This window comes from Photinus pyralis, unplaced genomic scaffold, assembly GCF_008802855.1.
Source record: "Photinus pyralis isolate 1611_PpyrPB1 unplaced genomic scaffold, Ppyr1.3 Ppyr1.4_LG6, whole genome shotgun sequence".
Classification (NCBI taxonomy): Eukaryota; Metazoa; Arthropoda; class Insecta; order Coleoptera; family Lampyridae; genus Photinus; species Photinus pyralis.
The window spans coordinates 18,311,560-18,336,787 of NW_022170663.1; the positions used below are offsets into that span (position 1 = coordinate 18,311,560).

General features: G+C 38.2%; 1 protein-coding gene across 5 annotated transcripts in view; it reads left to right on the plus strand.

Moving 5' to 3' along the window:
- LOC116173092 overlaps positions 1-25,228 on the plus strand; it is a 144,246-nt gene that overhangs the window by 106,604 nt on the left and 12,414 nt on the right. For all 5 annotated transcript variants that reach the window (XM_031490371.1, XM_031490375.1, XM_031490376.1 and 2 more), the window contains 2 exons: positions 1,594-1,684; positions 12,217-13,023. In XM_031490371.1, the coding sequence (XP_031346231.1) occupies positions 12,319-13,023 (705 nt within the window). In that variant the 5' untranslated portion in view covers positions 1,594-1,684; positions 12,217-12,318. The remainder of the gene's footprint in view (positions 1-1,593; positions 1,685-12,216; positions 13,024-25,228) is intronic.

Below are 25,228 nucleotides of genomic sequence, written 5' to 3' on the forward strand. Positions count from 1 at the left end.
CTGAAAAAAATTGGATTATATGTTCTTAAAGATGGGCAAATTAGACTCGTTTGTATTCCATGTATTTTCGAATAGTGGTGAACTCATTAAACCTGAAAAGGGAAGTGAAAATTTCATTATTTGATTTTTTATTAATATATCCAAAAGTTCACGGCTGCTTAATCTTTCCAGTAAACAATTCAGATTTTGAAGTCAATGTTCAGAAAAATAGAGATGGAGAAATTTGTCTTAATTTCGTTACATAATGGTAATATGTATTTGACACAGCAAAAAGTAGCACAAACAAATAGATATTTAGGTAACAAGTAAAGCTTCGCATGCGGGAAAATGAGCACAAAATTATGACATACAATTGTGCAACAACAAGATGGAGTCACATTGCATACAATGTTTGTGTAGATCAAACCATAAGAGCACAAAATATGTAAGACCTGGCAAAAATGGCACATAATTGAAGCACAATTTCAATTTTACATCGAGAGTAGGTGAGGTTCTTGAGTAAATCAAAAATCATAAAAGATAAAAAGTCGACATCTGGAAAAAATGAACTGCACTATTCGCATACCCTTGTGGCACATCCTCCATCAGCAACATTTGCAAGTAACTTCAGTTCAGATAAATTGGTATGCGTTCAAATGGGAATGGCCGCAGCACTAATCGCCATTATCGATAATCAGAAATGCCGTGGAACAGTTCCGATCAACTGTGGAATTCAATTATTCAATCAGCGCCCTCACAAAGTTTCATTAGTGTTCCGCATTTCAATACACAACTACTGCGTACTACGTACCGCTAGAGCAATTTACTATTACAGCCATTGGAAACATTTAGATTGTAGCTAATGTGCAAGCTCAGGATGTCCTTCTGCAAATCAATTGACAGATCGGCACGCCATCGCAGAAGGGTTTTTCCTGCAAAATCCCCCTATAGTGTGACCATTAAAGGGATAACATTATCATAATATTTAAATGGGGGGTATTTACGCTTTTGAATAAATTTTCACAACGGCTTATCTAGATTTCCGTCACGTATGTTAATCTAGCTCACAAAACGGGGACGGCAGCAGACGAAAAAAGTTCAGAGGTAGCTTGTCTTCGATGGCCTCATTTTTAATTTCAAATTCGCAAGTTCGCGTGATCCAATATTCGGCGGCCCGATTTCTCGTATCGATTATACAAGCATTTTGATTGCCTTCGCAACGAAACGGGCAATTAATATTTCAAAAGCTACCGCAAAATATAATTATTAAGTTTACACTGAAAAAGCTTCGTACAATGGAGGTAGCGTTTTCGTTAGCATTTATTATGAACTTGTCTAAAAGCGGTCGGATGTACTACGCATATTAAATAAAAAACGATCTTTCATAATAAAACGCACGAATTTTGGTCATTTTCATTCAAAAGCTAAAAACAACAACTCCAAATGGGGTACATTCACCTGAGCTTTGTCTATAAATATAGAAGTTGGCGTGTTTGAGATGCATTTGTCATCGTTTGGAATCGGCAATTATTTGAACGAACCTTACTATCGATCAGTAAATTACAAGAAATAAACGTAAATATGTAGTTTAAATACACTAATTATCTTTTACAGGTAGTGAAGTCGTCGAAGATGCATTATTCCGCCGCTGTGGGGGTGTGATCCAACCCAGAGATTGAGCCCCGATTACGCCAGAACTAAATTTGTAAGTATACACACTCTATTTTTCCATTGAATTTATGATTTTCTTTTTTATCACCATCGAGCAGAAAACGCCGCGATAGACGGTGGACATTCCAATAACTTTCCCACTTGGGCTTTTATTGACACGAGCGGATACAATTTCTCTGAGGCAATATTGCGTATTTCAAATGACAGTAGGTAAAAGAAAGCAAAGGTCTTCGAATCATTCACCAGTAACAATTGAAACCTAAATTACCTACGCTGGTTATATCCACTCCCTTTGTTCGTATAATTTCCATTGCGTTCATGTTATTTTTGTGCAAATATTTGTTGTGCTTTCCGCCGTTTCGAGTTTTATTTTATGCATGTATACGGGCAGTTATTAAATCCACCCATTGTATTGCCCGAAAATTTGTCTAATACGAGGCGAATCTCTTTAACAAAGGCAACGTTCGAATTTTCCGTGACGATAACTTAGCGAGTAATCTCCACTGTTTAAAAGAGAGATTCTGCAGTACTCCACTCTTACAATATTTGACTTTCTAACAATGGGCTTGTTTCACGGATAAAATATATTAGTTCCCTAATTTAGCTTTGAAAAACCTTTTCGTTTAATGGAGACAATGATAAGAATCCAGCAAAATGAGGGAAAAAAGGTATGATATTTACAAAAGAGGGAAAATCTCACATTATATGGGAATGAAACTCGGTCATTGTTCTTCAATTTAATTTCGTTCTGTGTCCTAATCGATTTTTCTGGGATACTCATGAATGAATTTCAGCCCAATTTTGATGTAACGAACACCAAATTGGGGATGAAAAATGAATTTTTGAGTAGTGTTCTCATATGGTTTAGTTATGGGTTACAATTGAATAGTCACGAGGATCCGCGCGATAGAAATCGGCATGTGCATGCATTTAGTGGATACCAACATAACACTTGGAATACGTAAAATATACTTCCACCCAAGTGTTTTCCGCTTGGGAAGCACTTTGCGCACTTCAAATTTGCAGCTCGGCAACCATTTCAAAATGGCAAATAGAACGTAACATTTTCCGGGATATCTTTTAAAATATATCAAAATTCCAATCTTGTATTTTATGCGCTTACTATCACGGTGTATGCGTGAATATTTTCTTACGTTGTTCCTAACATACGCGCGAAGGTGATTCCGAACCTCAAACGGAATCGCCAACTTAACGCACTTGTTGGAAATTAACTATTCCGATGTAGACCAATACAGCAAAGGGAACTATAATAAACAACCTGTATCATACGCAAAAATGGTATCAAATCAGAACCGAAATTCTCCACGATCAAACCATGTTGAAAAAAAGGCTGCCTCTCCTGTATGTAATCCAGAAGTCATTGACGGTCCCGCTACACTCACTACCGAGCATGTTAACAAGGCCATCACAAACGTCCCTGAGAACCTCCCTGGAACCTCTTCCAATGACGGTTTCAAAACTGTTACCTCGCGCCGCAAAAAAATACAAAAACCGATCTTTATTGGTCAAATGGAAAATGACAGTCGAGCGGATGGAAATTGTACTACAACTTTCGAAAGTACCGAACGTCGTCATTGGGTTTACGTTGGTCGAGTAAAGGACGGCACGTCTGCAGAAACCATTGCAGGATTTGTAAAAACAAAATGGAGCTTAAGCGATGTATTATGCACACAATTGGCCTCTAGAGATGGTATTTGTTCTTTTAAAGTTGGTGTTAGAGAGTCGAACTTTCCCGGCTTGCTCGATCCTTCTAAATGGCCAAAAGGTGTCGCTGTACGCGAGTTTGTTTACATCCCGAGAAGTGGCGGTTCTTTCGAAAATCGAATCCGCAGTGAAAATTTTCATCAGGTGGCAGCTCAGAACATGGACACTTAAATTGTGGTAGTGGCGCTATTGAAGTCTTTTATCAGAACGTACGAGGTCTCAGATCCAAGAGACGTTTTTAACAACTCTCTAATAATCCAATGTCAAGTCATTGCTCTTACTGAGACATGGCTCATTCCTGAAATTTCAACCGCTGAGATATTTGATCAAAAGTCATTCACTGTATATCGAAATGACAGATCCAACAGAACCAGCTCAAAAAGTCGCGGAGGGGGTGTTCTGCTCGCTATCAAAGCGCCGCTAAAATCACTTCCCCTAATTGCGCAAGCGAATCCTCCGATTGAAGAGATATGGGCTATGGTTACTTTGGTTAACAATAAGCGAATAATTTTGTGTTGCATCTACCTTCCACCGAATTCGGATGTTGAGTCGTACTGTTCACATCTAGAGTCTGTGAATCACATACATTCACGTTATCCTAGCGCAGACATAATACTCTTGGGTGATTATAATTTGAGCAATGTAAAGTGGAGCATCGACCCCGACAGCAACCATTTATCAGCCTTCTGTAACCGTAACAGAACAGCCGAAATCTTATGCCAGAATTTACATGTAATTGGGTTCAATCAGTACAACAACATCAGGAACAGTGCCCGTAGCAATAATATTCTGGATTTGATCTTCTCCAACTGTGATCTATCAGTAAAAAAATGTGATACGTGTTTAGTCAGCTGTGATTCTTACCACCCAGCCCTTACTGTTATCATACCCGTGCACTCACATTTCATAAATGAAAGTAAAAATCGGGCTGTGTATAAATATAATTTTTCAAATGCACCTTACGATTTAATAAATGATCAGATCAGGACTGTAAACTGGCACACCCTTTTTTCTAACTGTGATATTGAGTCATGTGTTGATAGATTCTATTCTGTGATATATAATATAATCGAAGCATCCGTTCTAAAAATTAAGTGTTATGATTCTACATACCCTCCTTGGTTCAGCAGTAGACTTCAGATGATGATTAAATCTAAAAAGTTAGCACACAAACGTTTCAAAGAAACTAAATCCATGAGTGATTATACACCATTTTTTCGAATCTCCGTGAGCAGTGTAAAGCTATGATCTCCGAGTGTCACGATCGTTTCGTGAAATCGTGCGAAGATAACATCACTTCAAATCCACGAAACTTCTGGAGGTTCTACCACAACATCAACAAAACATCACAACTGCCATCTACCATGTGTATAGGTGAGACTCTCATTACTGACAACGAAGCCATTGCCAACGGTTTTGCTGATCATTTTGCCTCTGCTTTTACGGACGGAACACTCAAGGAAAACTCCTTCTCTTCCACAACTGAGGTAACACTGAATTGTTTCACAATTTCTGCTGAACAGATTTTCAACCATCTCATACGTACCAAAGAGAACGGGAGTGTCGGCCCTGACGGAATAGCTCCTAGATTTTTAAAATGTTGTGCCGAATCTATCTATTTACCCATGTTTCTGTTGTTCTCGTCTATTTTAAAAAGTGGATGTGTTCCTTCAGTGTGGAAAAATTCTCGGATAGTTCCAATACATAAAAGTGGTGCTAAGAATGAAATCTCTAATTATAGACCTATAGCAATTCTCTCTGCTATTCCGAAATTATTGGAGGCGATTCTTGCTCCTCAATTAACGGATGCTTTTTCGACTATAATTACTCAATACCAACACGGATTTAGCAAAGGCAGATCAGCTGAAACCAACTTGTTCGGCTACACCAATGACATTTTCGTCTCACTGGACCGTGGACTTGATGTTCACGCGGTTTACACGGACTTCGCTAAGGCCTTCGATAAAGTTAACCACGACTTATTAATATTTAAGCTAAAAAAATATGGTGTTAGCGGAACTGCTTTGATTCTGCTCCAGAACTACTTATGCAATCGGAAAGCACAGGTGAAGATAAGTGATAAGTGGTCCAATCCAATTGAAGTGAGTTCGGGTGTTCCTCAAGGATCCCATCTTGGTCCAGTACTATTTTTGATTTTTATAAACGATATATCATCGGTGTTTGTGTCTAAACATGTCTTATTTGCGGACGATCTGAAGATATATAGACCTATTGCAGACCTTCGAGACATGAGTTTGCTACAATCTGATTTAGTGCGACTTGAAAAGTGGGTGGTTGAAAATGACATGAAATTAAATGTTGAAAAGTGTCACGTGATCTGTTTTTCCAGAAGGAACTCTCCATCTTTGCAAAGTTACTATCTGTACGGTCAGCTGATTGATTGCGTGGATTCTGTTCGTGATTTAGGTGTGATCTTGGATTCCAAGCTTACATTTCGATTGCATTATGATCACATTGTATCTAAAACTACCAAAATGATTGGGTTTATCAACAGGCAATGCAAAAGTTTTTCTAATCCATGCATATTACGCACCCTATACTACTCATTAGTTCGATCGAATCTTGATTATTGCTGTATAATATGGTCTCCCTATCTTACCACACATATCGATAGATTGGAAAGAGTGCAATCCTATTTTCTTCGATTGTTAAAATATAAGCTCTCTTTGGCAGGAATCGTGTTTGAAAGAACCAATGACGTAAAACTATATCTCAATATCATGCGGTTAGAAAATCGAAGGACACTACTTACCCTGCAGTTCGGCTTTAAGTTATTAAACGGCCACATAAACTGTCATACTATCTTGTCTGACATTTACTTTAATGTTCCACAAAGATTCGTTCGATCTTCGAGGCTTCTTTACATGAGACCAAATCGAACTCTTTACCTTCGTAACAGTCCTCGAAATCGATTGTTGGAGTTATTGAACAATTTTAATGATAAAATCGATTTATTTAGTGTATCTCTCCCGATTTTCAAACGCAATACTATAATACTTTTAACAGAATGACGTTGCGTGTTATCATATCAATATTTAAATTTAATTATTTCGTGTTATCTACTTAGGTACACGTAGTTGTTAGCTACGATTATTTATTATTATAGTATATTATATTGTAAATTGCCCTAGGCGTAAATAAACATTATTATTATTATTATAATACAATTAATGTGCTCGCACACTTTAATCTTCGTAATAGTATATTAAGAAACAAGTGTATAATCAAGTTTTTTAAGGACGCGCAACGAGTTTAAGGGCACGACGCGGATGCCTTTAAACGTTGCAAGTGCTTTAAAGACCAATTATATATTAAATTTAAAATATATTCTTATAGTATTTTTAGCGCATTTTTGAAAAAAATACGCTATTATATTCGTTATGGCTGGCTGTCCGGGTGAGATCTCAGCAACTACAATAGCTAGAGACTTCAAATTTTCACTAAAAGCTTTCTGCTATAGTGTAGATGTGCAAGCTCTAGTCTATTTTGAGTTAGAATACTTGTGAGATCGATAATTGAAGAAAAAAATTTAGATATGGCTTTCGGAGGTGCTATAATTTTACCGTTAGATAGCGCTACCAGTATAAAAACTTAATTGTTTACTTTGTGATTTGTTTTACAAAATAAAGACTTACCCTCAATTGAAATTAGATAAAATAAATTATTTAACGCAGCCAAAATGACTCGTGAGATCGATAATTATAATTTTAAACTTCGCTAATTATATACTGACCTGTATTTCCAAAAATGCGCTTTAATCATGCATATGCTGATTTACAGCTTGTTTATTTTATTTTATAGCGTAGGTATGTTAAAATGACATTTTAGGTTTGAATAAGTAGGCTAAGCCGTTCTTTAACCGTAAGGTTAGATAAAGTGATCACTTTAACCCTAAGGGTAGATAAAGTGAAACGGATGAGTGTGCATTCTAATGACATCTGTCATTCTTATTTCAAATGCACGATATAAAGTGGCGTCCAGAACACATGGCAATTCTGTTTCTATAGCAACAATCGCGATGGCAGAACCTAAGCCTACTATTTTTGACGTCTGTAAATTAAATTCAGAATTGTCTGAAACTTTACAATGGCTTCTGCTATAAAATAAAGTTTTGTATTATACACGACGAGAAATGGAAACTTATAATATCCCTTTATCGTCTTGTATAATAAATAACTGCAATATAATTTAAAAATAAGGGAAATAAAATGAAATCATATTGACACATATATGTCTACTTACTTCTTAATAAATAGCACTGTATGTAATATTTGAAGTAACATTACTTAGCAACCTTTAAAGCTCGGCGTGTTTTAATCGTTTTTTTAAGCACGCTCAGGCTTATTTTAAACAGCGATTCTGATTTAGGTATAATAATAGTATATTAAGATACAAGTGTATAATCAAGTCTTTAAAGCACGCGCAACGAGTTTAATGGCACGACGCGAAGCGGAATGCCTTTAACGTTGCCAGTGCTTTAAAGACCAATTATACAGGTCAACACGTGTATCTTATAGTATTTTTATTATACCTGCAGTATAATTTAAACATAGGAAATACAATGAAATCACATTGACGTTATACTCGAATACATGTCAAATTAAGTGGGAAATGTCACTTGATGTTTGCTTATAAAGATCATCGTCTTTGTAACGAGTTCCGTTGAAAAAGATAATACACCGTCCATTAAATCGCTTGTTGTAAAATCTAAACAAACGTTGGTAGGTGTAAAATCCAAATCCAGTAAAGCCTATTATAAAAAATATGAAAAGTTGTTTCCATGTATGAATAGGAAGTTACTTACGAATAAAGTCTTAAATGCATCGATAATACTGGGATATAGGAAGGAAATGTCAAAGGTATTTAAATCTTTTGATGCATTCATTCAAAACTTCAAACAATGCTGCGATTAAAAAGTGGAACAGATTTGGAAGCATACCCTAAATTATGCGCGTTTGTGAAAGCTTCAACCAAAGGATAGGTCCAAGCCAAAGAAATGTTCTGCATTTATAGAAAGCGACCTAAGAGGATTTTTTATTTCACCCAGATGACAGTTGCACAAATCATACCTACTTTAGCACGTGTGTTTTAAAGGCTTTTTTTCGCACGCATTTTAGTGTTTAAAACGGAGATTGTGATGCAGGTATAAAAAAAAAGAATAAAATTAAAGATGAGTTAAGCGAGTTCCCTAAAAAATTGCAAGGATTCAGTCGGAGGGCAAGCATCCTATTTTTTACGGCCAGACAAATACAATATCTATTCTACATTACCATCAATATGAGTTTTCTAAGCCAATCCCCCAGGGCCGTAGCCAGAGGGGGGCAAGAGCGGACTGAGCACGCTCTTGGAACCCACGTTGCCCGCTTTTGAAAATTGCTTAATATGACGCAATACAGCTTGCTCTCTAAAATTGGACAATTTCACGTTTGTGTATGAATTACTTTCTTTGTACAGGGTAGCCAAATTCGGTTGTTAGTAGGGAGTAACACTTAAACTATAAGTACCTAATAGAAAAAAAATGACCTCACAGATCGAAAGGTGTATTTTTTTAAGATGTTGAAAACCAAACTGACATACAGTCTTTCATTCTTGAGTTGTGGGCAAAAGTTGCATTTTTCGATTTTTAGATAAAAGCTTATAATGTAATTGGTTTTTTTAAATAAAAATGTGTTTATTACAATTTGATTGTTTCACAACCTACCGTTTTCAAAATAAGTACACGGGGTCAAGCAAAAAAGTTATCGGACCTAACCACATTTTTTAAAAAGCATGGAAAGTGTGTTTCCAGGAGACTTGTGAGAACCTCACTTGTGGTAGACATATATATGCCGCATGGAAGCATCAGTGTCCCCACGTTTCGCCCAGGGTTTTTCAAAAGAAGCTTACAAAATTTTTGAACTCCAGGAAGGCCCTCCAGAAGGCCCTCCATGATCCTCGTTTAAACCTTCGAAAATGGTCCTTATACCTGCGCTGAGTGATTTTAAGATTGTCTCAATCCGCAGGCAGCTTAGTTCGCATGGTCTTATTAAATAGCTATTAAATAACTTCCTTACGTGCTTTTTCAAGGTGTGAGTTCCACCAAGGTGTTCTATTTGTTCTTAAAAACGTCGACAGTTTACAGCTGTCCCCATATAACGTTGTTATGGCTCTCCCTTACCTGGCGCAGTCGGAGCACTCGCTTTGGTCACAAAAGTGAGACCTCTGCGTGCGGTTGGAAGTTCTGCCGCTGAAGTGCCCGATAAGATGCCTCATTTACACTAAACGCGCGAAGAGGATCCTACCGGGCTCCTCTCTGCGGAAGAACGTCCTCTATAAGCTGGTTCCTGAAAACAGGGAAAGTCCTCTCCAACCAATCCAAGGTCCACTGGTCGTCGCATTCCACAATATGGCACTCTGCGTATTCCAGAGGGATTCTGGAAACCGAGTTAAGGAGCCCCTCTCCATCGTATCAACCACTTTGGGTGCTCCAGAACCTCTAGGCCTCCAGTGTGTCGCCCATAAGAAGAAAGAAAGTAGTAGCGTGTAGCTTCTATTAATCTAGCGTGGAAATTCTGATAACAGATTCAGATTCTCCGATAAAACCTTCATCTGCCACTCCTCAAAAGGCTGCGGTTTGTCTTTTCTCTAGAAGAATCCTTTCGCATCTCTGTATTCGTCTCGAATGAGGTTTTGGTCGAACATTTCTTTGATATCAGCCGTGAAAGCAACTCTTCTCTCCCTGAACCTCATCAAACTCTCTGGAAGAAACTCCAACAAATCAGGACCTGTGAGAAGATGGTCGTGAAGGATCACTCCATGGTTCTTTGAGGCCGCATCCATGATTTTATTTGATTTTTGTGGGATTGAAGACTCTAAAGTGGGGCAAATACCATACCTTGCTCGAATCAACTTTGAGTTTGTCTCTATCAAGTTTTTGAACATATCCTATTTGTTCATTGTGAGTCATCTTGTCTCGGTAGAGCTTAGTAAACGCGAACCTTTTCTCCAGAAGATTGAGACGTTTCAAAGCTGCCTACACGAAGATAAACGCCTTCATCGCGCCAGAGCAAACCTGTTTCTCAACGTACCACGTCAGCTCCCCTCCATGATCTGCTCCCCACGCTTCTTATTCCTTTGACCGCGGCCGGTCATCCTTGACACTCACTGCAAATGCATCATGAACTCTCGCATCATCCCTCAAGGAAATCTCATTTGTGCTTGCCTCTCTAGGGTTTGGACCATGAAATGTTCATCCTAACTTATACCTTGATACCCACGGAGTGTTCTGTATTGGAGGCTGAATACATTCTCTTGGAATAAACCGATACAACGAAATATCGAAGGATCCTTTTAACTTTTAAAAATGCATCAAAATCAAATCAAAATCCGTACACCACATTTCAACACAATCGGCCACTTTTAAAAAGAGTTAGAGCCCACACGGACGGACGGACGGACTGACGGACGGACGGACGGACGACAATACAAAACTATAAAGGATCTGAGAATCCTTAATAATTAGATGATACTTATTTTGTCCATCAGGATTCACTTCTTCGAGATGAAAGAACTCATCTTTTACCTCTCCGTCCACTTCCCAGCCCACCCGGGTTGTGGTTCCTTTCCGTCCAACGAATGTGGACCACGAAAAATGTATTGAATCTCATCATCCAGCATGGCCATTAGGTCTCCGCACCTTGACCGGCACTTGACTTTAGTTTAACTTTAGTGCTCACCCTTCGAACAAGCTTTCCAACGTGTTCAGGATCATCTTTTGGTTTGTCCACATGAAGGAGTGTGTGATGCTTACTTCTGCATCAACCCTTAGATCTTAAAAGAACCCACATTCAGTCTATGATTTTTCCCAAGTCAATGGGAACACAGATTCTTTGATTTAACCAAGCGCCAATCCTCATCCACTGCAAGCGCTGCAAACTTCTTACACACGCCCAGCCTGTGTTCCTTTTCCGGGATTCACTTCTTGATCTCTATCCTGACTAATATCAGCAACTACGAGGACATTCTCTTTTCTTTGGAACCTTCTTGTCATAAGTTTTCTTGTAGCCGATGAGAGTGAAACGAACTCCTTCAACGTGGGTGATTCCGTTGTCCATAGTCTCCTTTCATGGACTACATGTTAATAGAAGCATGTTGATATTCAAGCACTCTCACCTCTTTCTGTATTGGTGGTTGGTAAGAAATAGGGATTGGTGCGAAGACACTTCTAAAGTGGTACCAACCCACTCGATTGTGGCTGACCAATCAGCATATAGTTCACTTTACCCACCGGTAGTCCATGTCTATTTTAACCTGTTGATTTAAACCACCAAGCAGTACTCCATACTTTTCCTGGATCTTTTAAAATGATAGTAGGTATATCTGCGTGTTGCCAGCGTACTAATGAATAGAAGAGGGCATAACACTGAACCTTGCGGTATCTCGTAGCTAGTTTTGAGATTAGTAGAATACAATAAACACAAAAATGATATAAAAGGAATTGTAAATTAAGTACAAAATGGTGATTGCAGATCCTCGAATTTATTGATAATTTCCTACACTTTTTTTTGTTTATTGGAGGCCTTAATGTACAGTGATGTTTCCAATGCTTTGTACTTCTGTTAATAATTAACGAAGGATAGAAGAAATTTTTTTCAGAATTTCAATTTATTTCAAAATATGTACGATGTTATATAAAAAGGAATCCGTACAAGGAACTCCAATTTGTTAGCGCCTGGCAAGTTTAGTGAGGCCTTATTATATTCGTCTAAGGGAAAAGTGTTAATTGAAATTATATGTTTTCGCTCTCTGTAGAAATGAATTAATTGTCTGGTTTGTTTCCAGGACAATATGAAAAATAAAAAGGATAGTGAAGGAGGAGGCGGATGAGGAACGCTTCAAAGGGAGAAAAGCTTTAGTACAACAGATCCCGGCCACTTATCGTCGATGGTGGGCGATCGGGACGGCGATGAACTGGGCACGCGGTGGGAGCCCCCATCGATCGATTCGGGCAGCGTCAGGGAAGTGCGCTACTCGTCTTTCTCGCAGGCGTCTCCGCCTCAGCCACCACCGTTGCCACCTCCGCTGCCGCTACAGCAGAGGAGGCCCTACTCGCGATCCATGTCTTCATTGCCTCCCGAGCCCTTCATGATTATGCGTTCGAAAGCACTCAACAGGCGTGTCGTTATTAATGTCGGCGGCGTTAAGCACGAAGTCCTTTGGCGTACCCTCGACCGACTACCCCATACTCGTCTTGGTCGTTTAAGAGATTGTAACACGCACGAAGCTATCATCGAACTATGCGACGATTACTCTCTAGTTGACAACGAATACTTTTTTGATCGCCATCCGAAATCTTTTAGCTCCATCCTCAATTTTTATCGGACAGGAAAGCTACATTTAGTTGACGAAATGTGTGTGCTAGCGTTTAGTGATGATTTAGAGTACTGGGGTGTAGACGAATTATACTTGGAATCGTGCTGCCAACACAAGTATCATCAGAGAAAGGAGCACGTCCACGAAGAAATGCGCAAGGAGGCCGAATCCCTAAGGCAAAGGGACGAAGAGGAATTTGGCGATGATAAATGTTCGCAATATCAAAAGTGGCTTTGGGATATGCTCGAGAAACCCACCACCTCAATCGCTGCTAGGGTAAGCTTTATACTAGTCCGAGGTACTGACCGTTTGGACCAACACAGGAGCTTCACACATGATATGATCTGTTTTTGCGTTCATTGCTAATTCTCAATTCAAGATACGCAGTTATTTTAATCTTTAGATTTGAAACGTCACGCTAGAAATTTAGAGCTTATTTAGAACCTGAAATATGGAGAAACTCAAAATTGCCACCATCCATCCATTGTGGTTACAAAATTTAGACCTTCAAGCCTTATCAAATTGTTTAGGACTCTTTTGTCTTCGATCGATAGCACCCCATGTGTAATTGGAACAGGTACGCATTTTCCAACCCTCAACTTTTTTTTTGTTATCCAGAATCGTTTATCACTAGAATACCTGCATTGTTACTAAACCAACGCAAATTGGTAGTTGGTAGTTAGGGATGGGAACAAAGCAAAACTTGGATGTCTTCATCACCCATGGGTTTTTAATACAGTATAGGAATACCAACCATACAATCAGATGAAAAAAGAATCATTGCCGAAGAGAAGAGAGTAAAACTAGTGAAATTAAAGTTAGTGAATAGAATTGTCCCTCTAACGAAGTGGCATCAACAAAGTCCATGTGCTTTTGTCGTATTTAAAGTTGTAGTGAGTGCTTTTCTACAGCTTTAACATGCAAGTGGAAATGCAATTTTCATTAAATTGCGACCTCAAAATACATATTCTCCATTTACCTTGGTTAAGTCCAACAGCGTACTTCTCGTTTCTAGTGTGACGTTTCAGATAGACTAAACTTGGACGTCACTGTTGCATTCGAGAATTTCCTCGAACGTGCAAACTTAATTTAAAAGCGTAGCGATTAAAATGTAAATAATCTACCTCTCGCATTTCATGAAATGCATGTTACCCTATGATTGCTGTAATTTATATTTTCGCAGTAACCGATTTTTGATAAGAAAGGCCTGTTTTTGTATGAGGGATTCTCTCTTGTTGAAATGTCAGGGAAACAATTTACGCTTCCCCTAATTCTGAACCCAACTTTGTATTATTTCAAATATTTCGCACGTCGAGCTCGTGATTAATTTCACTTTAGGGATTCATGAAGAACTAACGTTTATGTACTGTAATTTGAATTCGGGGGTTAGCTCTTGCCAAATTTAATTTTCATACATGATGGTCTGAAAAAAAGAGGGAACGAGATTGATATTCTACAGAATAATGAGCGTTTTTACTACTTTGGAGTAATTATACGAAGGAGTGACCTCTTAATCGAGGATTTAGGGAGTTGGTTTTGCAACACGAAACACGAGTAGCTATATCACTGCACGATAAGCGTTTTGTTTCGATGATGAAAACCTGTGTCACGCGATTCTCCCTATATAAAGAGCAGAGAAAATCGCCATAATAAGCCTTAAATATTATTTTTATGACCAGGGCGTCACTACCACAGACTGCCTCTTCACCCAATCATTTCTTTTAGAAACTGTTACAGCTCATGTTTACATTACGCTATCCATTTCGAAACTTAAGTGTTCGACATCGTGTGGGGTTAATTTGTCATGGAAAAATCACCGTTGGAAGATTCGCTGTGAAAAAACCCACCCCCTGGCCCAGAATCGCAAATAGCACAAGTACGTACATTGCAAATACATAGTACGTATAGCGCTGGATTTACGGACGTACATTTCACGCACCCTTACGGATGATGTACGTACATTGCACTTACATGGTAGGGCATACAATGTTATACTACCACCATATTTATACTACTGAGTAATGACTCACGCGTACCATCCAGCTACAGAAATTAGAAAAGTAAGCAAAGCCGGTCTTGGTACCTGAAAGAGAAAAGCGCGTGCAGATGTCATGATCACGTGCAAAATTACCAGTTGACCGAAATATCCGGTGTACCATGTACGTACTTTCTACGTTATAGAATTATAGTTTGTGATCGTACACAAATGTACGTACATCAGACGTACATATTTGTCCCACAGACATACGTACGTAAAATGAAACAAAATGTACGCACAGTGGACAATGCGTGCTATGAGATATTCAGCTTGTGCAAATGAGTGACCTGAAGATGTGGTATTGAATAATCGTCTTCAAGAAAACTACCCCTTATATAAATTTGCCCTGAAATCTCGCCCCCGCAATGTTCGTACCCTAAAGGCCAATCCCCGACTTTCTCACAAGGGATTAGCTTCACGTTCAGGAAAGCTTAAACCTTAAATCCATGCAAATACACTCTTGAAAATTTCTTCTCGGAATATGGGCCTTCGGAAAATTTGTTCCAAAAATACTCGTGGGTCAGCAAAAATAAAACCACCGGAATACTTGCTTATCAAGGATTATCTTTGAGGAAAACTAACGTTCACGAAAGCGCAGTGTGTCAAATTTCAAATTTCCTTCTATTTCTGGGACAAAACTTGTTTCCGCGTTAAATTTTTTCCAAATATTTGTCCCTGGATAATTCCTTTGCAGAAGGTTGGCTTCGAAATATTTTCTTTTGGAGGATTCACCTTCGGGAGATCCCTTCAGAATACCTGACCACGAAGAAACCTCTTCACTGAAATTACGCGCACTCAATTTTAATGTTCACTTATATTTCTGTGGGAAAGCTCGCTCCAATAAATCCGCTCTCGAAAACTCGTTCCACGATGATTGGTCCTCGGAATATTCGCATCCAGAAAAATCTGCCAGCGGGATAACCTTCTCGCATCAACCAAAACCTACGTTCATAAAGGCTAGGGCTAGACCTCATGAAATCGGTACCTTAAAGACACTCTTCTTTAAAATTGCAATGTGTCAACTTTACCCTTTTACTTCTGTAACATAGCTCGTCCCTATGTAAAATTTCCCGGGAATATTCGTCCATGAAAAATTCGACACCGCAGGCGTACCTTTTCACCAAAAAAACCTCTATTCAGGAAAGTATATCCGCTGAAATTAATCACAACGTGTTATTTCTAATGTACCCTTATTTCTGTGGGATGACAAAGCTCACCCCGCTAAACTTGTCCTTAAAGACTTACCCTGCGAATACTCGCCCTCGAAATATTCGCCTACGAAATATTCGGTGAAGTTTCGCGCATGAGTATTCTGCCTCAAAAACACTCATATCCATGTCAATTAGTCCATGAATATTTGCGCCTCCTTCCCCGCGATATTTGTAGTAGGGAAGCCCAATAGAAGATTTTGGGGTTTACTCAAACGCCGCAGATTAACATAAAGGGGAATACATTGCACCCTGCTGAGTACCACCACCACATATAAGCCCTTATATAGGATCGTGGATCTAAGGCAGACCATCAGAATAGTAAGAAAATCGATCGTTAAAAATGCTTGAGCGAGTAAGATTTAGTAAGGTGGGTTGACTACGTGTTGAAAGGTGTGCATTTCAATAGTTTGATAATTTGAGACGTAAGGGAGTGAGAAGGTTACGTGCATGCGTGAGGGCGTTAGGTTTACGTTAGAAACAATTAAAAAATTGGCTCATATAAAAAAGAGTTTTTTCAAACGGCCAGATTAAGAGAGTTTCTCTAAATTCTCGTCAGATTATGGATCAGCACGACTAGGACATTAAGGTAGATCGCATGTATAATCTGATGCGCTCGGCTGCTCGAGTTTTTCAAAATGGCGATTTTTACATTTTCAAAAAGCTGCCCCCGAGCTTGCGTCATGCTCAATTGTCAGTCTTTTGAATGGGAGCTTCTTTGGGGTTCAGTTAACATACCTTTTAAGTATCTGATGTGCTCAAATAAATCCCTTTTTCTATCTACCCTTGCAAACCGGTAGATTAATATACCTCCAATGCCCGAGACACGTGCGGCATATACAGTATCAATATCTGACGCGTGTATTTTCATGTAACCACTTTTGTTGTACATTAAAAAAGTGTAGACGCGCCCCCACCGATGGAAGGATGTACAATATACATTTTTTTAATACTAAGCAACGCTCGAATAAATCCCTATTTAGCATTGTGGGCTCTCCTACTATCGTTTTCGAGAAAAATCAAGATACTCACCCCTAAAAAATTTTACTCCGCACGATTATCTTCTCGCGTCAAACAAAGCGCACGTTACAAAAACCAAATCCCAAGAAAGCTCGCAATGTGTCAATTTTTTTCCTTCTATTTCTGTGAAAAAGTTCAACCCTGTGTACAATTTACCGGGAAAATTCTTCACCAGAAGATTCACTCCGAAATATTTTCCACCAGGAGATTTATCTCCGGAAGATTCACTTTTAGAATTCTTGACTAGGTTGGAACAATTCTACTCCGCAGGCATATCTTCTTACAGGAAATCCCATCCTCAGGTAAGCCAGGGTCCAGGGGACCGACCTTCAAACATCTCCCCGCTACCTGTAAATATAACTGCACAAGTGTCAGTTTTAATACCAGGTAAATTGTCTCTCAAAGCCTCCCCAATATTTGCCCTCTGAGTACATATTTGCATTCGGATAATTTGGTCCTTGAAATTTAGTCAACAAATATTCGCTTCTTAAAAACACTTGCCTCCATGTCAATTTAAAAAGGAATATGGTCGCCTTTAAGTTCTTCCCCGGAATATCCGCCTCTAGATGATTCGCTCCGAAATATTTTTACCTGAACCCGAAGGATTTGCAGTTTGGAAAACTCGCTCTTTGAAGTTTTACTTTGAAATAGTTGCCTTTAATAATACTCGCCCAGAAATATATTGGCGCTTTGAGGATTCTTCTCAAATGACCCTCAGGATATTTGGATTTTCAGGAATACCTCCCACATCAAACACCCCTCACGTTCACAAAAGCTATATCCTAAAGAATCACTATATTGTGAAACTGCAAAGTGCCCCTTATTTCCGTAGGAAACCCGTCCCCATGTAAAATTTCCCTGGAATATTTTGTGCGTGAAAAATTTTCATCCCGCAATCTCGTCTCGTCAATCTGCTTTTATATTTCTGTGACAACGCCCTCCCCACTAAACTCGCCCTTAAAGACGCGTCCCCAAATTCTAACTACTACTAAATCTCAAGCAATCTTCTTTAAAATACAACCACAATGTGTGTTTCGTTCTATTTCTGTGACAAAGCTTGTCTCTGTGTAAAATTTCCTGGAAACTTTCGCCGCTGGAAAATTCGTCCCCAGAGGATTCGTCTCGGGAAGAGGAAGATCGCGTTTGGAATATTTGGCCACGAAACATTTGATCTCATCGGGAATTGGCTTCAAGGAAAACTCATCTTTAGATAAAGTAAGCCCCAGGGAACCGACCTTAGAAATCTCTCCGCTGCCTGTAAGTTTTAATGATTTTTTATATTTCTGTGACAGAGCTCTACCCCTCAAAGCCTTCCCCCGAATGTTTTCCCTCGAAATAGTCGAATCCGGAAAATTTGGTCCTTGAAATTTCGCTCCGAAATATTCGCCTCCATGTCAGTTTGCAAAGGAATATTGTTGCCTTGCTTCTTCCTAGGCGTGTTGGCCTCCAGAAAATTCGCTCCGAAATCTTTTTACCTGAACCCCAAGGATTTGCGCTCGGAAGATCCACCCTGAGGATACTTGTCAACCAAAAATTCAATCATGTACGCATACCCTTTCGCTTTTAGGAAAACTTCCTTCAGAGGAACCATCACTTTTATTTCTCTGGCAAAACTAGCTTCGGTCCCTAAAAAATCGCTCTCCCGAATGTTTGTCCCTGTAATATTCAACTCTGGAAAACTTGGGTCTTTGAAGTTTTAGTTCGAAATCGTTAAACCTCCAATAACACTCGCCCAGAAATATATTGACACCTTGAGGATTCTTCTCAAATCTCAAAATTCGCCCATGAAAAATTTCATCCTGCAATATCATCTCGCCAACCTTCTTTTACATTTCTGTAGTAACGCTTTCCCTACTAAACTCGACCTTAAATCTCCTCAAGGAATCTTCTTTAAAATACGAGCCCTAACACATAAATGTTCGGACACTCAAAATTTTAAAAATATTGTAACTTAAAATCATTGTATGCTTTTTTATTATTTTTTTCTTAATAAATTAAACATATTTAGTAACTGTCATTTTATATTTTGTTGCAAAATTAATTAATTACAAATATCAAATAACACAAAACGCCATAAAATTAGAATTTAAAGTGACAAAAAAATGTTCGGACACCACCCCTTAATAATGAATTACATCCCCTTTGGCTTTAATAACAGCCTGGATTCGTGTAGGCATGGTCGTCACAAGAGCTTTACATTAATCGGTGCCAAAGGTATCCCAAATCTCTTGTCATTTTTCACTCAAAGAAGCAATATTGCGTTGCGGATGAATACGCAAACGTTGCTTCATTTTATGTCACACTGTCTTAATGACAGTGAGATCTGGACTGCATGAGGGTACCTCTAAAACACTTGTAACCATTTCTTAGTCGTTTTTTGTTGTGACATGATGCTCCGTCTTGTTGAAAAACAAAGTCTGCATCAAGTCAAAATGTCGCAAGTGAAGGCAATCAACTTTGTTCTAAAATTGCTTGATATTTCTGAGCATAAACATTACATTTGTAAAGTAATGGTAAAGTGCAATTGTCCCAGCCCATTTGCAGACATACTGCCCCACACCGTTACACCACTGGGGAATTTTACAGACCTCTTTAAGCAATCTTTGTGAAATGCTTTGTTTTCCGTTCTGATAACTCTTTCTCGATTATCGCCTACACTGATATCAAATGGAGATTCATCACTAAAAATGACTTTTCCAGTCTTGGTATGGCCACGCCTGCCGTTCCCGAGCCCAAGCCAACCTCTTCTTTATTGTTTTTCTGTTTTAAAGATGTTTTTCTTTTGCCTCTTTAAAAAAGTATTTTATAAGGCTCACTAATTTTAATCTAAAGATCCACTTACTTTATAAAAATGCGTAAAAATGTAAACCTGATTTGCGGATCCACCTTCGACAGTTTTAGCGAGAAAGATGAGCATTTGTTACTTCGTTCCATGTTACCGTAAGATTCCGTACTGTGTCTCTTCGTTCAGATTTGCAAATGGTTATCAGCGCTCTCTGCATTCTAGGGGTAACTGTTGGCCGTCTTCCTGTGTTGTTTCCATGCAACTTCGATTGATGCTGTTTTCCCATACTTTGTTACAATATCTGCCACCGTGGACATGAACAAATTGAAGTTCTGACCTATTGTCCTAAAGGATTTTCCCTTATGAAACCATTTTACTATTAATTGTCTAATTTCTTTCCCTGTCGCTTTGCCCCGTGCCATTTTTCTTTTAACAAAATGTCAAAGTGTACTGACAGGTTATAAGTTATTATTTTTTGCTTTTCTCCTGCTATCTAAATCAAACTATCAAATATGTGTGGTGTCCGAACATTTATGTGTTAGTTAATTTCGCCGGTTTTCCCATTTTTATGTTGTGAGAGCATTAAACAAATTATTTTTTGCTATTAAACATAAACAATAAACTTATAATACATATTTCTGTATAAGATATTTGCGGGTTTATTGACATTTACCTGAATTTATTTTTTTTTGGCTCTGTTTTAAAAATGCTAGATGTCGGAACATTTATGTGTTAGGGCTCGTACAATCGCAATGGGTTTAAGGGTTCTTTCTATTTCTGTGGCAAAGCTCGTATCTGTGTAAAATTTACCAGGAATATTCGTCTCTGGAAAATTCGTCCCCAGCGGATTCGCCCCCGCGGAAGACAACGGTCGCTCTTGGAATACGTGTCCACGAAAAATTTGATCGCAGATACCTTCTCACCCGGAAGACACACGTTCAGGAAAGCCAAGTTCCAAGGGATCGGCCGCCGAAAACTGTTGTTTGAGATAAACAGCAGTGTGCCATGTTTAAAGACTTGTTGTGGGCATATTCGTACTAAAGAAAGCTAGCCTCAATGTACATTTTTCCTGAAATACTTGCCCCGAAAGATTCACCTCCAATTACTCCAAGATCGAGCTTTCTTTGACGGTTGAGCTTTTCTGAATATCGATGTTCTTTGAAGCAAATATCCATATAAGCGAGTATCTCGGTGGGGATTCGCCACCGAAAGATTCTCCCTCCTTTGCAATGATTGCTTTCAAAAAAATTGAGATACTCTCCGAATAATTAGTCTAGAAGGCGAATCTGGAAAATGGAAAATTTCGCCGACAGGCATTCTCGCGCGATTAGGGCGTTGTGGATTCTGTTGAAACTTCCAACTTTTGTTTATTTTGTACCGTACATCAGCGGTTCCCAACCTATTTTATTTATATACCATTACTGATATTTTTTGCGTACCTCCAAAAGCCCACTTGCGTGCCCCTAGGAGTACGCGTACCACAGGTTGGGAACCGCTGCCGTACATCGTTGTATTCGTAATTAAACTTGCAACTCAATACAATATGTGCTTTTTACGGGACATATAAGAAAATAAAATTGATTATGGCTATCTGCTCAAATAACATCAGCAAGAAAGCGAAATTGGCAAATTTTGGTTTTTCTGGCATATCTTCGGAAGTAATCGTAATTTTCTGATTTTGTTTACAGCTTGGTATTATAATAAATCTTTATTTTTCCCTAACTTGGCCATCGTCTTATCTTTAAAGATCGTATTGATTCCCTAAAAATTGATAATACACAAGTAATTATTCATTCCATATGGATACGATAGTCAAAACAAAAAAAGAAAACGCTCGCTCAACCCACATTTACCGTCAACCGAAAGGGCGAACATTATTTTCACGTTAGTTTCATTCCATTAGTTAGATTACTGTTCGTTCACACTCTTTATCTTTCCTTAGCATCTGAAATATAATGCGTATACTACCGATTGATTATATCAACTCTCCCGAGTGACGCGAAATTATAAAATGAAAATGCGACTTTAAAGTAGATCTAGAATAATTGCGAGAATACAAAAAAGAAGCAATCGTGAAAACGGGCACAACTCCAAGGAATTCGCAAGGCAACAGGCAAAACAATGGACTAGTTTTCCATCCGACAAACTCCATAACTCAATAAAAAGTGTTGCACGTGCTCCCAAATCATTTTATCCCACTTTAATATTTATTATTTTTCGTATATGAAATACATTTTATCGATCCGATGGTCATTACATTATACTTTCATTTCGTTAACGTAAAAACTCTATTTTTCAACCGAGCAACTTTTTATAAGATGTCGGAGTCGTAGCATTTTATTGTATGGATTTAAAGGAAGATGTCAATGTACCTACAGATAAAATGTAAGAAAGCCGTACAATATTCTATATTTCTATTGTGCCCATTCCTTGTCAATTTTTCCCCGTTTTCATGGCGGCTTCCTTTTGCTCTATTCTTCATTGGCTTTGTTTGCGAAATTGTTCATATTAGTGTTCGTTTAACATTCATGATTAGGGATTCTTTGCTTTCTAAACTTACCTTCATGCATCAATGTGTTGTATCCAATTTACGTTATCGTTGTATTGTGCGCTTCCTGCATAAATAATCAATCCCAGTAAGCATTCAAGGCAGGAATTGTACAGGATAATTTTGTCGTGCGTTATTGCACCTGCCCTATAACACTACTTTTTAAGACGTTTTAGTCGTTTTGAGCAAGCGAAATTTTAGATAAAAATGGCAAAAAACCGAGACGGTGGCATATTCGACCTCAAGAAAACTCGCCTCAATGTAAAATGTCCCTTGGCCCGAAAGATTCACCTCTTGAAGATTCTTTCTTGCGAAATTCGACTCGGGAATGTCCAAAATATAGAATACTCGCCTACGAAAAATTCACCTCCTCAGGACTACCTTCTTGCCAAGTAAAACTTGCAAAATACGTGAAGTAATCAATAAGAAGATACGAAGAATCACATACGATTTTCAGTAGGGGAATTTTTTGCTGCTCAGCTCGTATTCGGAACTTTTGATCCGGCTCATATTCGATAGCATTGATCCCTGAACTCGTAGAAATCGATTGGCATAGTTTGACATCGCTGTCTCGTTTCGTTCTCGAATTCGTCCGGTGAAGACCGGATATTTTTGGTTAATTTTAACTTTGCTTATTGCAGTCCCATCAGCATCTCGAATGAATCTTACTTTGCGTGTGTCTGTTATCAATCTTAGACTGAGTACTTCTTTGGTTATTTCGCATCCAGACGAAGCCGCGAGTAGAAAATCTCTGGAGCTTCACAAAGGGATCAAATCCTTAAGTAACAAAAAATAAAAATTCTGTGAACCAATGGCCGAACCATTTCAGATTTCAGCCGGCGGACTTTTTATTTATTCCCTCACAGTGTATTGGTGATCCTATTTGTCCTTTGACAACCAGCTATATTATCAGTAATACGTTTGCCCATTAGGTACTTGGCGACCGTTTTGGTTTTTTTTGCACCTCAGGATCCTCAGGTGTCCCAGAAACCAAAAACACGAACATAATAACGTTCAAGACGTCTATGTCAGGAAAAACTACTTAAAACGTACACTTCTTAAGAAAAATTTTAGCCACTACGTCAAATTTTGAGATTTGCAACATATATTGCAATTTCACATATTTTGTATACAATCTAAATTGCATTCCTATTGCTAAAATCATAAACGTTTCATGAATGTTAAAAGAATACCAGAAAATTCCGATTACTTCCGAAGATATGCTAGGAAAACCGAAATTTGCCGATGTTTTTATTTTTTTCTGATCTTATTTGAACAGATAGAGAAGGATTAAAAAAAAACACTTTTTCATTGCTTCTATTTGAGCTCTACAAGACAGAGTGGAAAGATTATCAATACAACGTTTCGCTTCGGAGAAACTTTTTATTACGAATACGACGAGGCACACAAGAAATAGAAGTTCGAAACTGGTTCAACAGGATCGTGCACCCGCGTACAACGTCCTAATCGTGCGAGAATAACTGTCGAACAAATTTTCTGGAAAATTTGAGGTATTCTCGCAGTTTTTCACATCTTGTAACGTACCCAGGCCAGCCTCGAGAGATTGCGCAACTCAAGATTTAAAATCAAAACTTACCCTCCCAAACTAGCTGAACTCCATGGCATGCTACCTAACCCGAGACTTAACCTGAACAACAAAATACTAGGACCAAGCAAGAATAAATTTTGAAAATGGTAGTTCACCAAGTAAAGGTAGGCTGGGAAAAAAAGAACTCCCCAAGAAAAAAACATGCTAACAAATTAAAATTAGACTTTATAAAAAATTTAATGGTTTATAATGACTTGAATTGGCAAGTAAATTTGGAAAATGTCGAATCATAGGCGCCACTGGAATTCTTAAAAATTAATATTTGACACACACAACATAAAAAGAACCAGCATGTCAACTAAACGAAACGATTAGCAATATCAGAAAGGTGGCTTATATAAATATATCTTTGTAGTATGTCAGACGTACTATGCACTTTTAAGGTTTAATTTGCTACGTCAAAGCGAAATTTCGTATGGAAATAAAATATATCACAAATTCGCCCTGGTAAATATCATTCGTCATTACCCGATTCAAATAAACAGAGCAAGGAATATTATGTTAATTAACTTTACAACAAAACAAAAAAACGTGACGTGGAAGAAAATTAGCAAGATGCTGCCAGAAATTCAATTATTTATAAATAAACAATATATTATAGATGTTCTAAACTGCACCGCGATCAGCGAACAGCTATAAAATTAATTTTGCCGTTGAATTCTGCACACTCGTCTTATATATCATCCATAAGCGAACATACTGTATCTAAATAGAAATAGAAACACCTGCAAATAAAGGCGAGTTTGCCTACGAAGGAATTTTTATTGAGGTTTGGTGCGTAAAACCAGTTGTTCGAATAGAGCAGAGTACTCGTTTACCTATAGCTAGTGATGTGCAATTATTATATAAATATTACATGTATTTTATGTAATTTATGTAATTTACCATTAAAAAAAAAACGTAATTTTACAGTAAAATCACCAGTAATTTATGTTTTTTACGTAATTTACAAATATTTTTGTAAAATTACCTGGCATTTATGTTTTTTATGTTTTTTTTAATATTCCATAAACCTTTTTGAATTTTGTGAGTGTTTGAAAACAAAAGCACTTGTTAAATTATATATTTTGGTGTATTAAATAAAATACCAAAGCAGTAGGTATTTCGCCATCACGCGTCGTTTGGAAGCAGGTCCAGATTGCGAATTAGATGCTGTATCATCTTCAGTAAACCAAAGAGTAAACCAAACTAGATTCAACGGTGAATCGCTTACGTTGGTAGTACCGTTGATGGTCTGTGGTAGTACCGATCAAAATGTACCAAATAGGTATTA